General features: G+C 40.8%; 1 protein-coding gene across 4 annotated transcripts in view; it reads right to left on the bottom strand.

Annotated features, from left to right (window-relative positions):
* The window catches only part of MAST2 (microtubule associated serine/threonine kinase 2), a 189874-nt gene extending 171111 nt beyond the window's left edge, over positions 1–18763 (bottom strand). For all 4 annotated transcript variants that reach the window (XR_014618647.1, XM_084290754.1, XM_084290755.1 and 1 more), the window contains exon 1: positions 18477–18763. Coding sequence is in view for 3 of the 4 variants with exons in the window: in XM_084290754.1 (XP_084146880.1) it covers positions 18477–18653 (177 nt within the window). In the remaining variant the exon portion in view is untranslated. The remainder of the gene's footprint in view (positions 1–18476) is intronic.
* Between the last annotated feature and the right edge of the window lie 785 nt (positions 18764–19548).

The following is a 19548-nucleotide window of genomic DNA, read 5'->3' on the forward strand; positions in this document are numbered from 1 at the left end:
TGCAACACATTCCATGTGTCTTAATGGGTTGCTCCATTTTATTTCAAATGCCTCTCATTAGCTACTTCAGGTCATGCTTATCCTTATAAAATCTCATCTGAGGCAGAAAATAAGCTGCAAAGAACAATTTTCTTGCATTTAATTGTTCTGGAGGTGTCAAAGTAACTCACCACATAGCCTAGCAGTTTTAAATCATGTCTTTTAAGTCATGCTTAAATCAAAAAAATCATCTACCGTTAATGGCTTTTAATTAAGATTTGCAGATTGCAATCAAAATCAATTTCTGAAGTCATTAATTCAAACCTATTCAGTCTACAGAGTTATGCCCCAAACTGTCAAATCCAAAACAGTGCTGCACACTCTAAAAGCTTCAAGAATTTTTGTGGAGAAAGGGAAAAAAAGGCATGAGTAAAGTGGTTTTACATTAAAAAGAAAACTGAATGCGGACTTGAAATTGTATCCTCACTTAGCTCTGACTCACTCATTCTTGACCTTTCTTAAACCCCATCTCTTTTTGGCACCTCATAACAGTAACTTGGCTATTTGTTTGAGGAGCAGGAATGCTTTGCTCTACATTTGCTTCAGCGGTGAACATTTCATAGGTTGAGAAGTACTGCTCTAAAACAATTTCTTCCTCCAGTTACAGTTCGCCATTCACAGCTGCCACACCATCTAAACCAAATCAAGAATGAGACCTGGGTAACTTAGAGTAGACCAGCTCACTCATCCAGTTCATCACACAGCTGCAAGCAGTTGTTGGTGGTGCAAGAGGGGGGAGAGAAACAAAAACAAGTGACCTGGGGTAAGCTGCGTGACCTGAAAACTGCTTTAATCATACCTTCAGGTTCTTCACATCTTGAAGCAGAGATGCTCACGTTTTCATCTGCCTCTGAACTTTGCCACAAAGGTACTGAACACCTTCGTGTGCAGCAGCCTATATTTCTGTTTTTCTGTCATTTGGAGAGCTGAAAAGACACCTACGCTCATGCTATCACACTTTCTGGTTGTACTTACGAGTAGGCTAAGTAATTTTAAATTGCAATATTAGCAGTCCGCTAGCACATCTCTGAAAGCTGTAGAGGCCCAGGGAAAAGAGAAAGTCTTTGCTATTTCTATTTGGGATGGCAGAAAGTGGTTGCACATACATACATGTCTGTAAATAGAGATATACACAACACTTTTAGTATGACCTGTCCTGAATGCCTGTAACTTCTAAAAACTGTCATGCTTTTCCCAATGACAACAATCAGAAACGAATGTACACCCACCCCCACAAAAAAAAGGGGTGGGGGGGCATTCCAACTTACAAGCAGGTTAATTAAAATCTCACCCAGCATTCTACAATCATTTCCAGCATTCTACAATATCTAGCTATTTCACTGAACCTAGCCGTATCCCCAGTGAAAGGCCCTACTAACAAGATGCCACTGGTCTCCTTCTCAGTCCATGTAATGCGCACTGTTAAATAAATCCTTAGAAGAGACAACTTTTTAAGCACCCTCACCCTGCACAGGCCATTATCCTGCCTTCACCAGCACAGGAAGGGGAAGCACAGTCCTTCTTGTAAGGCTGATGCAGCAACTGTTGTTGCTCTTCTGCCAAGTCCAGCTGCGTTGGGATGGTTGGAGGAATTACACAGCCAGAAGACACGTGGCAGCCAGCAACAGGAGCAAGGGACCCTGCCCATCACCGCCCAAATACTCCCCACACCCAGAATATAGAATATATCCCCTCCTAAACTGGGGCTCCAGGGCACCTCCTTTGCACCCCGTTCCTCCTACCCAGTATAGACACCAGAAAAGAGGATTTGGAGAAAACAATGCGGGAAAGAGCACCAGGGATATACAACTACATGGAATTTCCTCAGCTGCTGCTTTTATTTCACTTTCATAAACATCTCACACGTTTTAATGATGGCTTAGTGTGACATCCTTAGTTTGAAAGGTATACCTTATAACATTACTAGAGTTATTGGACATTTGTTAATTTAACTCCAGGTCAACTATTAATTTAACATTCAAATCAACAAAAGGAACAAGAATCAGCACCTGCAAGAATAGAGGACTTTCTGAAAGGTTTGTTTCAGGAAGAAAGGCAGGTATTGCTTTGCAAAAGATTTCATCAGAACAATACTGTACAAAAACAATCTTAGGATTATTGCATTAGCAAGAATACCCATCAGCAGGGCAAATTAAAATTTTCAGATTAACATGAAGAAGTGTGCCCTGACCAGAGATTCTCTGTTTGTTCACAGTTTGCACACAGGGTGCACACTCCCACACAACACCCCCATCTTTCTCAGTGAACTGCAACTAAAAAAGAACGATCATTCATTCACAGCAGCAAAGTAAGGAAAGGCTGTAAAAACAGAAATTAAAGAACTGTAAGACAAGTCCTTTTAAAAGTAACTCATGTATTTTACATCTTTTTTTCACCCAATATGTAGACAGGCACATACCCCTACAGCTCCAAGGAAGTGCTTACTTCCCTACTCTTCCCCTTCCCCCTCTATGCAGAGTCTCTTCTTATTGGTAAAAATAATTACAAGTTCTTATCATTCCTTCTTGAGTTGCAGTACACAAACGTTTTACATTTGATAATATCCAAATCAAAGCACCCCACTGAAGGAGCACACAGAGCACCTACTTCTACTACAATGCCCGTTGAGCCGCGACATCCTGCCTATGCACGCCTTCCAGCCTGAGCTGACCCCAGTGGCACCTGCCACCCCCCAGGATGCCATTCCACACACATTTCTCCAGCAGCCCCCCCAGCTTAAGCAACTCCTCCCCACCAGATGCTCGTACTACAAAGACAGGAAAGGAATAGTGGAAAGGAAGCAGCTTCCCACACTCAGTAATGAATGAACCTAGGCTGTCTTCTGCAGCAGACAGGCTTCGCACATACTACCTACAGCAAATTCTTCATAAGCCCTTTTTTGTTAAGCACATTAAACACTTGGGCAATATTCAGAAAACTACATAACTGGTGAGTGGTTTGAAGAAAGGGATCCCAATTGCACTCCGCGGGTTTATATAGCTGTCAAACTCACTTTTCAAATAATAATAAAAAAATCCAGAGCCCTGCTCTCAGACAGCATATTAACATTTTAAAAATGCAGAACTACAACACGGCCAGTTAAAAACTTCATTTTCTAAGAGCTATGCATATATTGGGTCAGCAAAACAATGAAGAGGGGAAGTATTAACTTCACAACAATAGAGTTGTCTTTCATAAGACCACAGTTTCTCACTTATCCGTCAAAATCCAGCCCTGGTATTGCAGTTCATAGATGAAATAGAGAAATACTGGTGTTATGTGAACAGTCTTAATACAACCAAAGGAAAACCAGAACACCACAGGAAGAGATTTTTCCTTGTCCTTATCCCAGTGCAAGATGCAATACACATGAAGGACAAAGATTTTATACAACGTTTCAAATCCATGAGTAAGGAAAACTCTTTGCAGTGACAGAGCGTAATTTTGCTTACATGCTTTCAAATTACTAGCCAAACCACCAAAGTCAGTGGCTGAAGAATTCATTGCATAGCTCAGGCTGCCAGAATTCTACAGGCTCAACTTCTACTTTTGAAAAGAAAAAAAATCTTGCAGCGTTAGAAATAAAAGCGTTAGCAAGCACCTAAGAGAAGCACCACTCACGTAGCATGGAAAAGATTGCGGGCATCTCTCCTTTAAATTATTTTCAATGGTGATTAAAAACAAAAAAAAAGAGCATTAATTGGGGCTTCTACCAGAAGCAAAATATTAGGGCTTATGCAGCCTGCAGAACTCTTCACAACTTACAACTTGAGCATCACACAACCAGATCTTGATTTGCTAGGCTGAGATTATTCCTACCAGTCCCTTCAAAGGTATACAAAACATTTGCTCACATAACATGAACCAGGAGGATATGAAGAAGAATGGAAATGGGTGTTCTTCAGCAGCAATGAGCTCTGCGTTTTTCAGCTCAGTCACTTAGCACACTTGCACAGAAAAACAGTTAAAACAGTTGGGGCACTGGGGTTATTGCACTCGGCAAGGAGAATCAGACAGACTGCAGCAGGAGCTACAGACAAAAGACAAGAAACCAAGTGTTCTTCCTGATGGGTAAGATTACACCAACATGCCGTGTTAACATTTTGATTTGGTGATTTCAGAATATAACTACAAAGAACCTGCTCCATCATCTTTTCCATTCCATTGCACTGCTTCTCAAACCATTCAAGCAAGAAAAAAGCATATACACCACTGCAATGATTTTCAGCAACCTAATTTAACTGCTTACTGTCCTTTCAAAAAAAAAAAAAAAAAAAAAAAAAAAAAAGTAATACAGCCCAGATCCTTAACCTACAAATGGCACGTGAATGCTGCAAGTGTGAATGCATGTCAAGGTAGTGATTCCTTGAACTGCTACATGTACAGAAAATAACCAATGAGAATGCAAATCAATTATAATTTGAAACTTTCTGATTTTTTTTTTTATTTTTTTTTTAATGTAAGCAATTCTTACTGCTCAATTTTTTCTCTATTTTTTAATCCGGTACTGTTTGTCCTTTAAAAGAAAAAAGCCTGTTGTTTCAGGATTGTGAGCATATATCTAAGCATTTCTTTCTCTTCTTAGCCTTTCTTCCCTCTGTAATATGTATACATACCCTTAACAAAAGATAAATCTGATTCTGCCATTATTTACCCTAGTGTACTTTAAAACACACCAGGAAAGAAAATTAGAGCCTAGAAAACAGACTGCAAGGCAAATATCTTAGTAGCACTTAAAGCAACGTAAGCATCATATTTATGCTTTAGTATTTAGCACTGAAATTCACTTTAACTTTGTAGCCTTAGTGAGTAGGTACAAAGGGGACCAACAGTTTATCAAGAAGCTGAGGTGAGCCCAAACATGACTAAAAGTGTAGGCTGAATATGAACTTGCAACTAAGACTCTTCTTAACTGCATCTGCTTAACTCACATACTTGCCAGCAACATGCTGAAGTGTCAGAGACAGCAGAACCAAGGAAAATTAAATCAGTATAGCCTCTTAGAGGCTATAATGTATTGGTTTATTACATCAACAAGATAGAAAAGCTTTACAGAATATATTCCATTATATACAAATGTCTGCATTTTAAAGACAAAAGATCTTTACAGTATTTTTCTCTTTAATAATCTGAAGAACCTTGCAATAAATCCCAACATTTCCAAACGTAAACATATAAATTTTATTTACTGTTGGTTTGAAATTTCCAAATGACTTAAAAGCTAAGCATTATTGCCACAATGTTTTCGATACAGTTATATACAGTAATACAGTGTAATACATATTTAACATCTTGCAAATAGTACAGCTTCCCATATACATTCATCTGCAGTTATAATGCAGATTACAGAAAAATAACAGGCAAAACAAACTGTAATCCTTCTGTTTAAAAAAAAATAAAATAAAAAACAGTAGTTAAAAAAACAAGCAAATGCTTCTAAAATGTATCAGAAACTGGCACCCTCCTTATCTTGCTCCTCTGATGGCAAGATTTTTTTTCTTGTTAACTCTTCAGGAAACAACTCCAAGGCATGTTTGATTTGAACTAATGAATTAGAAGCTTCAGTGTTGTTTCACCAGGGAAGTTCAAGTTGTTAACTTTGTAGCCAAGTGTTCCCAGCTGCAGGAATGCATTAAAAAGCTTGTTAAAAAGCAGAAGTAAATATTTACAACTATGTACACTATTACACTCTTTTTGAGGCTCATCAAGATGAAGAATCATTTTACTCCTAATGGAACCAACCACAGCCTAGAAGACAAGGTAAATTGGGTTAAATTGTTTCAGCTTGAACGTTTGGTCCTTGTATAAAAATATAAATAGTACCACAATGGTTTACTCAAAGTGTTTGATCCTACACATTTGATTTAGGATCTCCCTAACAAGAGGAAAAAGCATAGTGTGATTTTTGAGTTCAGATTGTAAATGCCTAAACCTGAGAAGAATTCCACCTAGGAAAGTAAGAGCAACAGACCCTCTAATTAAGGGCTGTGTCAACCTTCTCAGAACTTAAAGAAACCACTATCAAGAGTGCTTTATATAAAGGCTCAGAACCCCACTACAAGCTCGCTAGCTATACTGAAAACAAAACCAGTCTGAACAAAGACAGTGAACATTAAAGGCTTCCTCCTCACCCTAGTCATCCCTTTACCATTAGTATTCAAACATGAATGTTTCAAACATAAAAGGTTCCAGTTGTACAGAGAAGGGAAATTAACTCCCGGCCTGATAAACACATGAACAACTCCATAGTCCATCATCTCTGCATTATAATCCCATCTGCTCTAAAGATTAAAAGAGTTATGACAAAAAAAATGTGATTTGTAATAAAATGTGATGTTATATGACATCAATTATGTCTTCTTTATGAAGGCTTTCTTCCACTAAATTCAGAAGATGTGCCATGCATGTGATGTGTCCCGACACTACTGACTTGTAAGTTACTTTTATTAATACACTTGATTCTCAACACAAAGCCATCTAGAATTTTCTAAGGCTAAGGTACAAATGAAATATATTTAAAAATACTAGCTGAAATTATAAAGTATGGCAAATGAACAATAACAGTGCACAAAATGTGCATGCTATATAAAAACAGCTTATTTACAAGTGCAGAGTACCAATTTTGTTTTGAAAAATGCACTTTCCAAACAAAATAAAGATGTTAAAAGTTTTAAGTGTGAAGCACAGTCTCAAATAGAAGTCTCTGTAGGTCCTATTTGAGATATAGCCCTTAAAAAATAACCCAAGGCCAAGGGGACCAGAAGAGAAAAACCCATAACCAACCACTCTTCCAAGACTGGTTTCAAAGGAAGCTGCCTACAAAGAAAATAAAAAGGTCACTCGTGAAACAAATTTTGGCAGGGCACAGGTCAGGTGACAAAGAGACTTTTCTAATTAGACATTCAGTAACTACAGACAAGTGTGCAACAATTTTAAGATGTGATCTTAATTCACAAGCTCATTTAAATACTGCACAGGAAAAAATTATGAAAACAAAAAACCACTACTGGAATCCTCTTTAACCAAACTACATTTCTTGCCCAGGATGCTTTAATATTTTATACTGCAGCTATCACCCAAATAATAGTAGCAGTGGAACCATTAGATACCGCTAATTTATTGTAATTAAATTATTAATGACCACTAATGAGAGTCAGTATTTGCAACAGGAAAAAAAAATTAAATACTCGCTTTTGTCTGTAAAAACGAGAGTGCCGGTCCCTTGGCAACAATATTTTTTGTCTCCACAAACCATCTGGAATCTTCTCACTTCCTTCCACAGATGAGGAGCACGCCAATGCACAGCAAAAATAATGAGCACTATGCAGTTTTCCTGAGAATAAATTTTCCCTCAAAATCAACAGCAGATATACACATATAGTATAGGAAAAAAAAAAAAGTTGTCCTTTGATTGTAAGACAGTACATAAAATTACAAAGACCCAAAGGAAATAAGACACTATAATGGTAGAAATTAAGTTAACCATTGGAAAAAAAATGCTTCATCCTTAGCTTTTCTTAACGGAATGCACAAAAAATAGCAGACACAAAGATAAACTAATTCACAATTCTATCAATGTCTGCACAAAGAAATGGAGTCTCTATAGATTGATACAAAAGCTTCTCCTCACCAAGCAGCATCATCCAGTTCCATCCTAAAGAAACAACAGCCAAGGTTTGTTTTTGGTTTTTAAGGACAAGCCATGTATTTCTTCGCTTCTGCTTGAGAACAAAAACAATGCCCAATTGTCAGGTTTCTGCACATCAACAAGGCTGGAGCACAAACTGGAAGTCCAGAGTCAGCAGACACTTAAGCAGAAGCGTCTGCTAAACTGGCAAAAGAGAGCTGTAAACAGATTCTCCTCTGTCCTAAAAACAAGGATCAATGCAAGGGCCAAAGAACATCCAAATAATTATATATTATATATTCAGTTATACATAATAACTGAATGTGTAATTTAACTTTCATGGTTACTTATTTCTGCCATCACCGTGACATTGCACTGGTCCAATGTAAGTCATTTGATTAGTTCATCACACAAACAAAGAGGCTACTTGTAGGTCACTGCCACCAGCTATATCTCAATGGTTAAATTCCTAAATGCCTGCGGTCACTGCATTAACTTTGCAACTCATTTATAGCTTCTCCTCTAAAATAGTGACCATAATTTATTTCTTTGGACACTTCACATCAGTTCTGACCACTCGATTCAAATTTATTCAAATAAAAAGTACTCAACTTATTTTGGCTTTATACTGTTAAAAATGTTTATGGTGCATTACTTGTGACGATGTATAGTAGAAACCATTAGAGAAAGTGTTCCTATATAGACTGATCACGAAGATGTGTATGCTGACAGTGGATCAGAAAGCAAGTTTCAAGAACTCTTGAATTTCCCACAGCCCAACATTTATTTCAGCCCTCTAATCTTATCAGTGGTATCTGCTTCTGGACATTTAAACAGCTACATGGAATGTTTTAAAACTTCATCTTGCTCTTACATCTGTGAAAATCCACACCAACCAATGCCTTCAGAAAATATTTTGTTAGGTTTTTTACTATATGTATAATAATGAATACGTAACTATATATTATAGGTACAGCATAACAAAAAGTAAAAGCATTTACTACACAATTTTAATGGCACAAGGAAATAATAAAAAGTTTGTTTTGCCTGTTACTTTTCTTTTTCCTGAAAAGAAAAAGAGCATTAGCCTATTTTCCACATAATGAACTCCCACTAATTTCAGAGCAATTCCGAACAGCAAAAAATAAAAACTTACAAGCTAGACAGCTATTTTATTATGCTATTATTATCAGGTTTTCAGCCTTCAGCTCTCTTCCCTCACTGCAATGTAGCATGTATTTATAACAGAGTATTTGAAAATAATTTCTGATTGACTACTAGATTTAGGGTTCACAAAACCTAAGCTTAAGTCAGACAACACACTGTCACAAAAACACAGCTTAGAGAAACAGCAAATAAAAAGCAACATGTTTTAAAGCAGGTTTTATAGGCGACGACACAGCCACTTCATTACAAACCAAACAAGGCCTTTGGAGCTTTTTAATACACTGAGATAACACAGAGCATCAATTTCCTATGGCCAAAGAGTGGCACTTAGCAAGACATCAAAAAAAAAAAAAAAAAAAAAAAAAGATGTTGAATTCTCTCCTCAGCTGAAACAGATTTTTGTACTTCCTCACACACAAAAAAAAAGGCAGGTTTCTGAGTGGCCATGGACTTGATTTCTCCCTCTAAAGATCAGCATTTTGATCAGGCTTCCAGTAGTACTACATCACCACAAAAAGACTAATCACAGCACAACATAATTTGATGTGGAAACCAACTTGTGTAAGACTATATGACTTGTCTACTTAGCTGCTGTGGTTATTGAGGAACAAGCTTTTGATGGGTGATAAAGGTTTTTGGTTTAGTCTCATACGGCTCACTAGGCCAGCAGTCTTCAATGCTTCCTGAGCTTTGGCTACTCACGTTCCACGAATAAAAACTTAAGAGTGAAAAAAAACAACTCATACATACATAGTTTAAATAAGAACCTATCACCATATCATATAATAATTCACTGCATTTCTTAAAAGCACCAAAGCTATCTTGACTGATGGAGCACAAAGGGTAATGTTTATTGCCCGAGCTACCTATTGGGGAAAAATACAGAACTGCCTCTTCTAGAGACTCTAAGAACTGCCTTGTCAGGCAGGGCAACATTGAAATTGTTTGTGCTGCAAGAAGGCACGTGAGCTTGTGCAACAAACAAGCCAACTTCTAAGCATGTGGTTAATAACACATACCTATTCCTTCAACACAAAACACATGGATGTTGCCCGGTTTCTCAAAGCAGGCAGTTATGAGTATTTCCCCAGTCTTTCTGAGGCTTCTGTAGATGCCTAATCCTAGCCTTGGACATCAACTGCTCTGTACCAAATACTAAGTAGCAGCAGCTTTTCCCTTCAGGCTGATAATTGCAAAGACAAGTAGACCCACAAGAAAAACAGCCACTACTGATAGAAGTCTTCTCTTGACTCCTTCACTTGTATACTCTTTTGGACAAGGAATACAAGGAACTGCTGAATTCAGAGGCAAATCATCAGCAGTGTGAATAGAGTGTGAACATATATTCATAAGGCTCTCCACTGTCCACCTAGCTATTCTAATACGCAAGATATTAACGTGGATTGTGCACAATATTTGCTCTTATTCTTCATTAGTGACAGGTAATTTAAACCTCACACAGGCAAGCTGAATCATCTGTGCTGATGACGCAATGTCTACCTACTTACCGATTACAGAAACAAATTAGGTTTGTCCATTAATATGCAACTTTGAGAGACATTATGTTTTTATGGCACCAGACCAGAGAGGTGCCATATGCCCTTTGGCTCCATTTTGCTATTATCTAACAAGCCCATTGCAGAACCAGTCCCTTTACACTGTTACCTTTTGCCTCCTTTTAGATGAGTCTTTTCTTCGGTCACTTTGTTTTCCTTGCTTCCAGACATTAGCACGAACACACAAGTGAACTCAGAGTGCTGTGTTGTCAGCAGCTGCTATTGCTGCCTGACCAAAATACAAAAAAGCAAAAAATGGCTAACGAAGACACTGAGCAAGAGTAGCTGTGGCATCAGAAAGAATCTGAAGAAGGTTCAACAAGAATCAGCTGGTGGAAGGTGGTGACACATACCTACAGAACACAGCAGGGGTTTGTTTTCTGGCTTTTCTCGCTTCCTCAGAAAATAGGAGAGAAGACAACAAACAGAATCATACATATTGCAGGGAAGAGTTCCCTCCTCCCCTGCTATGCTCTGGCTTCTTCACTACCTTTATTTTCAGACAGAGAAGGGGATAAATTGAAGAAAATAAGCTCTGAGATGAGTAAGAACAGCCGCCAAGCAGCCATACAAAGAAGCTGCAGTCTGGTTCACCATATTAGAAGCTTTATGGGATAGAACTTGGCATCTTCTCAGATTAAAAAAAAAAAAAAAAAACTTTTTTGTTCTCCTACTAAAATGAGAAAAAGTTCTGTAAGACAGCAAAGAAAGGAAGATGGGAAGAGGAAGTCTGAGGTCTAGAAAAAACAGCTCTGAGCTTTTAATGGTAAGTCATGTCGACAGCTCATAATTTGGGAGTCTTTACCAATGTCTTCTGAAAGTATTTTCTTCAGCTTCTTTGATGAAACAGACACAGGACAGAATCGCCCTAGAATCAGCCCTAAGCAACAGTAACATCCCAAAATTTGCAACTAAGGTTATTTCTGTAAACAGACGGTTCCTGATCTTCTAGAATTCAGCAAACACCATCCCTCCTTTGATAAGCTGGGGCAATAATGTTCAAGGAACATATCTGACTATTTTTAATCTATATTTGCCTTTATGGTATTTGTAATGTGCATAATAAAAACTGCATTGCTAGTGATATGTCCACTTGATTCTGTTTGCTCGCTTGAATTTTGGAAACAACCTTTCATCTTCTTCACATCAGTTTTACCCCACTTTTACGTTTCGATATGAAATTAGAATTTAGCGTGTTGTGAGCTGTTAACCACTGGGTCCATGGCTGACAGAGCAGAACAGCAGCTGCAACAGAGCCCTTAGCAGCAGCCTGAGAGACAGAGTACAGAAAGCTTGGAAGCAAAGCACCTACTAAACTCCAAAAGCTTGCTTCTTCACCTAGCAAGCAAAAGGGAAGACCCACAGCAAAAATAACCAAAGAATCCTGAACTGTTATGCAGTCTGAAGGAAAAGAAAGAAAAAAAGAGAGCAAAATACTTATGTTTGAAGCACAGTTTCTGATTAGGAGAAGAAAGAAAGATCTCTTCAATTTCCAGGCTTGCCACACAACAGGGAAAGAATGGTAACAGCTTATTTGCAGCTGTGGAGGCAAAACAAATCTGACTAGGACTCTGGGGTTTGGCCAGTTTCTCCCTGCTGGTTACTGACTGCTTTCCAACGAAATGAACAGGATAAGAAGTCAGTGGAAAAGATCCTTTGCTGTTCCTTATTAAAAAGAAAAAAAGAAAGAGAGACAACATGAAAGGCAGGGGAGTAAGTTTTCCAACTCATTGTTTCTAAGTAGTCTTGGACCATTTTGCACAATGTCCTGAATACAGGGAGTAGAAATATCCACATAGGCATAACGTTACAAAACTTTCTCTCCTGTGACACACCCAACTGTGGTAATGCAATCCCCGAACTGCAAAAAGACAAGTATCAAACAGTAGTTGAGAAGTAACCTCACTTGCGATCACAGTATTCCAAACTGCTACCAGACTTCGCCTACTTCTGGTGCACACGCTCCAAGAACAAATAGGGGGAAAGCAAAAGAACTCTTCTTCTGTTCCAACTTAAGCTAGATTTTACATTTTAAATACGTATACATGGAAAAGATATCAGATAGTACAGACTTTTTACTGCCTGTGCTAGCACAAGCATATTCCACGGCTGAAAGTTGGATGTTAGACAAAACAAGCCTTGAAATAAGATGTGGTTTAGTTTCCTAACTGCAGGAATAATTAAACATTGGCAGAGCTATCCAGAAGAGGTGACGGACACACCACGATCTAAGCTTAAGATAAGATCAATTTCTAAGAGAGATTTTTAAATTTCTCTCTCAGGAAAGTTCCATGGCCTGGGCATGTGGAGAAATCACACTTGATAGCCACCATAACCCATGAGGGCTTTGGGACCTATAAAACTACAAAGTTGCAAAGATGTGGCGATAAAGGAATACTTCTGCTACTCTCAAAAGGGTTGTAGTGTTACAGTTCCAAATGACTGTAACAGTTAAAAGACTTGACCTTGTTCAGAGGTCAAGAAACACTTTCCCTCCAATGCAGAAGTGACAAAATGTGTTGTCTGGGGAACACACAAGGTCTCAATTTCTTCAGTCACATCAAAATTTACAGCTGGAGATAGTCTACTGCACGGACTGCCCTATACAAAGGAATCTCAGAACATAAAGCTAACCAGGAGTAAGAAGGTTTTTCATCTTTCTCTATTAAGTATGTAGCTTGCCTGCTGGCATCAACTCCCATACAACGAATGCAGACACAGCAGAGGAGCTTCAAGCTTTAGCAAAATTTCTGTCTGACTCCTGGTCAGCAGCAGCCAAGTTAAACTGCATCCAAGACCAAGGGTCCATCTAACACAGAAGGCTCTCTCTACAACTTGCAGTCCCTCTATCAGCCCCTCGAACTATTTGTTCCGATTTTGCTACTGTATTCCCCTTCATCTCTTTATTATCCTACCATGCCACATCAAGTCATGGAACCTACTCATAAATCTGGCCATGGTCATCCAGAGTACTAGAAGGAAGCTCACCAGAATTGAGGGTGGAGCACTGACAAGCATGGGATCTGCTTCTGTTCCCGTATCCCCCCATATCTCCAAGCCAAGCACCTGCCATCTCCCTGGATACATTCAGACAGCAGCGCACACTCTTCGTGGATACTCAGTACCCAGCATCCTTTATTTCATTCTTCCAATGCTCAACCTCTATCCTTCTATACTCTCCACAATACTTCAGCTTTCCTCGCATCTGTTTATCCTCCCCCTACTTTCAGAGGAAGACAGGATTTAGTTTTGTTAGGGACAGGCCAATGCCCACTCCTCATGGAAATAAAACATACAAATAGCAACAGTCATTCCCAAGTAAAAGTCAAGTAAAAGGAGGCATCGTGTGCTTGCTCTGTTCTAAAGTTCTCCCAGAGGCTAGTTAATTTCAGCTCAGTTTTCCTCAGTAGGATACAGGCTACCTATTCAGTGATCTTCACTACACCCCTCTTCCAGCGCTTGAACTCTGAATGCTTTTTGCATCCATAATTTCCATTGGCAAACAAAAAATCATATGCCTATTACTGCTTGCATGAAGATCCACCTTTTTTGTTGTTGTTGTTAGTGTTTGTTTTTTTGTTTGTTTGTTTTTTTAAACTCTGACTAGCTTAATACTACTGGAAGCAGTCAGCTGCTGCATGCTACCTACCCTCTACGTACCAACCATGATCTTGTACACCTTCATCATAAGCCCCTCAAGTCCTATCTTCTAGGCACCAAAGACTCCTTTATGAGAACTTTGACTTCTACCTGAAGTAGAAAACAACAACAAAAGCAACACTGACAAACACTGACTATAGTTCACAGAGGATCTTTGACAATAAATATCACAGTGTCTCAAAGTAATTACGTAAGCATCATATAGAAACAATTTAATGCTTGAAATATGCCTCTGGATGGGGCGACTGTCATCATTTTTAAAAACAGTAACTTTTACTTCAACTTTCTATTTTTCTCCTTCAATGTAGTCAGTAAACATATGATGAGTAAGCTGAGACAGCCCACTTGCATTTCTAGAGTCTTTGACAAAATGCTTTCACTCAAAGAAACAAAACTGTCATTGGATAGGAAGGGCAATTCAACTACGAATTGACTGATTAACAGATAAAAAATAAGAGGTTGGAACAACTAACCTTCTTCATAAAAAAGGATCACCAGTGGAACTCCACAAGGATCTGTTCCAAGTTCAATACCTTCAGTATTTTAAAGCAAGATCTAGCAAAGAAGCATAACATTTACATGACAAAGTTTGCTGATAATGCTTAGTTATTCAAGGTTGCAGAAGTGACAGCCAAAGATCTGAAGATGCCCTTAATGATAGTGTTCAAGTAGGTTGTAAAATAGCAGGTAAGTCTGAACGTAGATAAATACAGTTAAGCAAATAAAAAAATACACTAAATTTATGTACACAATGAGAAACTCTGAACCAGCTATTACCACTTAAAGGAGTGTTTGTGGAGTTATAGTAATTCCCCAAAAGTGCCTACTCAATAGTCAAAGATTGTCAACAAAGAGAGAAGAAAAAAAAAAAAAAAAAAAGAAGGACAGACAGAAGATTAAAGAATAAAACCCAACAGACTATATAAAAGTACAGGCTGTCATATGCTGAAATACTGTATCAGTCCTGGTTATTGTTCCCCAGCCCTGCTCCTCTGATCTCTGCATCACTGTCTCCACGAAGGAACAGACCTGCAAAAGATGCAGAGTACACAGGACAATGACAAGGACAGAGTCACCTCTTTCTAGAACTCCTCTGGAAACAAGGGACTAGTAAATAAGAGTTATCAAGCCATAAGCCACACAGAAGAACATGGATTATTTTTTTTCACTGCCTCTTCCAACACAAGAGCTAAACAAGGGATGAAACAAACAGGTAGAAAGTCGGAAAACAAACGAGAAGAGGATGGTTTTTCCCCACACAAGTTGTGCCTAAGCCATACAACACTCAGCCACCGGATGCTGTGGATGCTACAAGTATACATGGCTTCAACTACTGATTGGACAAATTCATAGAAGAAGAAACCCACTGGGGGCACTAAAAACAAATATCACCTCCAGTTCCGGAAATCTGAGAGCCACAAATTACTAGAGGCTGGGAAAGGTATTTCCTCAACATACGCTATACTCTTCACTAAGCATCTGCTTTTGGCAGCTCAGAAAGGCAGGTTACTGGGCTAGCAGGATTGGTAATGTGACCAAGTACGGTCATTTTAATGTTCTTATGTAACACATAAAAAAAGTGAAAATATTAATCGTATGTACATGTCAGATCTATAAGCACAGCACATTAAAGGATCAGATTTTCAAAGGCCCAAAGGTCAGTATGGCGATTAACTACCATGGTCACAGTCTGATAAGTACTTTTTCCAACACTACAGTAGCTTAGTCTTCCCCAACCACAAACTTGTGAAACTGTATGGCAAACAAAGTGTGAAATCTGAATTTAATCCCCAGCCATTCCCTGCAGCTGTGCACACTGTTGCATTGGTCCTGGCTCCAGACAAGGGCTGCTTAAAACAGAAGCGGCCCCCAAAGGAAAGATTTGTCAAGCTGCAAGTTGCATCAGTAGAAAGAGTATCAAGCTTTCTTTTGCATCTCCAAAGACCCTTTCCACCACCCCCTGCACAAGCAGCTCCTGACCTTTAAAGAAATACCGAGTTATTGAGATTAAAGACAGATTCTGTGAGAGGGATCATGCCGTGTTTATTGAAGTTGCCCAACACATCTACTTATTTCCAGTTGTTTACTGCATTTACAAAACTTCTACCACTTCAAATGGAAGACCAAAGGGATAGGGGCTGAGACGTTCTCCTTCAAAGTTTGGGGGTTTCTTTCACAGACCTTCAAGTAGAAGGTTTCCAAGTTTTAGCTGCTAATCTCCTCAAAGGCTGCATCCCACCAAATACTTGCCAGCACAGAGATCTTGTTCCTACAAGTCATATCAGTATGAAGGTTTATTCAGAGTACCTGAGCTAAAAGCACACTGCCAGCATCTCCCATTTAAAAGGCTTGTGAATCTCAAATACTGGCGTTTCTGAATTTGTAGCCTTTCCTGTTTTGCAATAATAATGTTGTTCTGATGAAGCTCCCTGAGGTCGATACAACATGATACAGTACATAGCACATTCTGTATCCATGATTTATAACAAGTTTGGTTCACAAGTACCAAGAATAGAAGCAATTTCCTCCAATTTCCATGTCAATATACGGTACACACTGTGTCATAACAGTACAGCAAGCACCTTGCTGTTGCCTGCAAGAGTTCTACCAGCCGCTATTTTAATGGGCAGTTTGGAACAGAAACAGTCATCTCTTCTGTTTTTAAGACTTTTTTGGCCTGAATAAGCACATTAGCGTTCTTTAATTGTTTCAGAAAGTGATAAACATCAAAAGCAGCAGCACCTTTGCCCTCTGAAGTACCTGGTTTTATAAGGTACTAGTGAATAATATTAAAGGGGGGGAGGGGGGGAAATCACTGCACTAGAGGTCCCTTCTTCCAGATCCCAGTCCAAGAAGTCTATATTCAAGACACCCACCAGTCAAAACCAAAATGCAAGTCCACTACCACTGAAGGCAGTGTCTGGTTTCCAAGAATCCCAACAGCATTTTTTCTTCCAGAAGGTTAGGACAGGTTCTGAGCTTGGCAAGACTGCATACACCCCTGGGGCTTCTAGAGCAGCCTGCCATTTGCATACCTCTCCCAGCTAGTAGATCCCTGATAATCAGTTATATCCAGTGGAAGACTCACAGTTTAACAATAAAAAAAAATAATTTTTTCCAGTGAAACTAAGCAAGTATTCATGTTTCTGACTCAGAAGTCAACAATGGTCATTTCTGTTCTGAAATACAGTTTCTCTGAGTATCTAAATGAAAACACCTTTCCCACCCTTCCCAATTTAAATACACCCGAGTACAACTTTCAGATAGCTAGCAGTGGGAGCACCCATAGCTAGCATCGACAAATGGCCTCTGTAACTCAGAGACCAGTAAGTTAGGAAAGTTGTCCTACACAACAGCTACTAATATATAATCTTCCCAAGTCTTTGCAGTAATTCCAAATGAACCAATGGCAGTTAGTATTATTTCCAGCACTTATGTTTATAGTGCTGTACAGACCTATACAGACCTATAGTGCTGTACAGTCACCTTCATGCTCATAATGCAGCTCTTCTGGAATAAGCCAAGAAATTGTTTTAAAAAGCTACAGGATAAACCTGGGCATCTGCAATAACGATGCAAACTTAAGACACCTTTTTGACAGGAAACGTCAAAGAACAGTTCCTCCCTTTGCTCCTAAAAATGGCAAAACAAAGCAATGAATTACTGCATCTTGGGAACCCTTATACTTCTGATACTTCCCTCAAAAAAAAAAAAAAAAAAAAGCATCAGTTGTCACCTGCATTTTTATACTGCTAAGTCTCACCTCACATTTTTCTTTCATGTAAAATTAGGAATATCAAAATGTATCCAAAACAAAGCTTAAAATCTGTTGGGTCTCTCATCCCTGCAATCTTAAGTAGCAATCAGGAGATCCTTTTCCGCAGGGGTGAAAGACATGAGTGTATGCACTGAACAGAAATGCTCTTATTTTTAATGAACCTATGTATTCTTAATAACTACCAAATTTAGACTTCCCAAATAAATCACTTCTTGCGTTAAGAACGAAGATAAAAACGCTACAATACGTATCACAAATAGTGTTACGATGAGGAGCGACCTGCGGGAGGTTCCCAGGCAGGATTCTGCACTCAGCAGCAGCCAGCACATAGCACCAGCTAGATGTCACCGCATCCTCCCTCCCTCCACCGGCACGCAGGCAGGACTCCGGCCACGGGAAGCCTGGGGGCAGCCCCCCACCGCTTCCTCCGCCTGCCTGACAGCCCCCAGCCAGCCGGCGAGCGCCAGCTTCACCCTTTTTCCCCTTAAAGGGCTGAGGAAACGCGCTCCACGTGGGGAGACGCCGGCAGGACGGCGAGCTCAGCCTCCCCTCAGCCCTCAGCCCCTCGCCCCCCGGCCTCACCCCTCAGGCCCCCCATGTCCCCCAGCCCCCCCCCCCGTTGCCATGCCAACGCCCCCCCCGCCGTTACCCTCTCCGGCGCCCCCGCGGCCTCCGGCTCCTTCCTGCCGCCCCCCAGCAGGGTGGCTCTGCGCTCCGCCGCGCTGGCGGCCACCGCCCGGCCGCCTTCCCTCCGCGGCGGCGGCTGAGGAGGAGGAGGAGGAGGAGGCGCCGCCGCTTTGTCCCCCCGGGAGCGGCCCTTCCTCATCGCGGCGGCGGCGGCGCCTTCTCCTCAGCGGCGGCCGCGGCGCGGCTCGGGCCCCATGGAGAGTCACGGAGAGCCGGGGCGGCGCCGCCGCCACCGCCGCCACCACCGCCGCCGCCACCACCTGCGTGCGGGGCGGAGGGACATGCCCGGCCCCCGGCCGCCTGTCACGGAGCGCGGGCGCAGCGGCTGCCGCGGCGCCGCCCCCCCGCCTCCCCCGGCGGCCGCCTCCTTCTCCTCCTCCTCCTCCTCCTCCTCCTCCTTCTCCTCACAGCCCGCCCGCCGCCGCCTCCTATCGCGAGAGCAGGCGCCTCAGAGCGGGAACAGGCGCGAGAGCTGGGGAAGGGCGGGAAGGGGGTGAGCGCGAGACCGCGCCACAAGGTGCGAGGCGGGAAAGGCGCGCGGGCCGCTGAGGGGAGCCCCCTCAGGGGCGCTGCGCTGGGGCTGGTGCCTGGGGCAATAAAGACATTTAGAGTCACAGAGTCATTAAAGTTGGAAAAGACCTCCAAGATACCTGTTCCAGCCATCCCCCTACTGTCACCCACTAACCCATGTCCCTAAGCACCACGTCCAACCTCTCCTTAAACACCCCCAGGGACGGTGATGCCGCCACCTCCTATTTACTCATAGGCAACGCCATCCCCATCAAGTCCTTCCATGCATTTTTTAGTTGGAATGAGATCCCATCAAGGAGCAGATGAAGGTGTAATTCGCCGTCTCCTCAGTAGAGGAAGGCAAACCTACAGATTCATTACCTCAAGGAGTAATCAGAGCATGTATCATCATCATGTGTTTCATCTTGGTAATTCACGCCCTTTCTGCATTTTTGCCTTTGCAAATTATTTCCTGAGGGTGTAAGTTACGAGTTTCTGCATCCATTTTTCACAAAATAGCTTCA

This window comes from Netta rufina (genome assembly GCF_964035555.1).
Source record: "Netta rufina genome assembly, chromosome: 8".
NCBI lineage: Eukaryota > Metazoa > Chordata > Aves > Anseriformes > Anatidae > Netta > Netta rufina.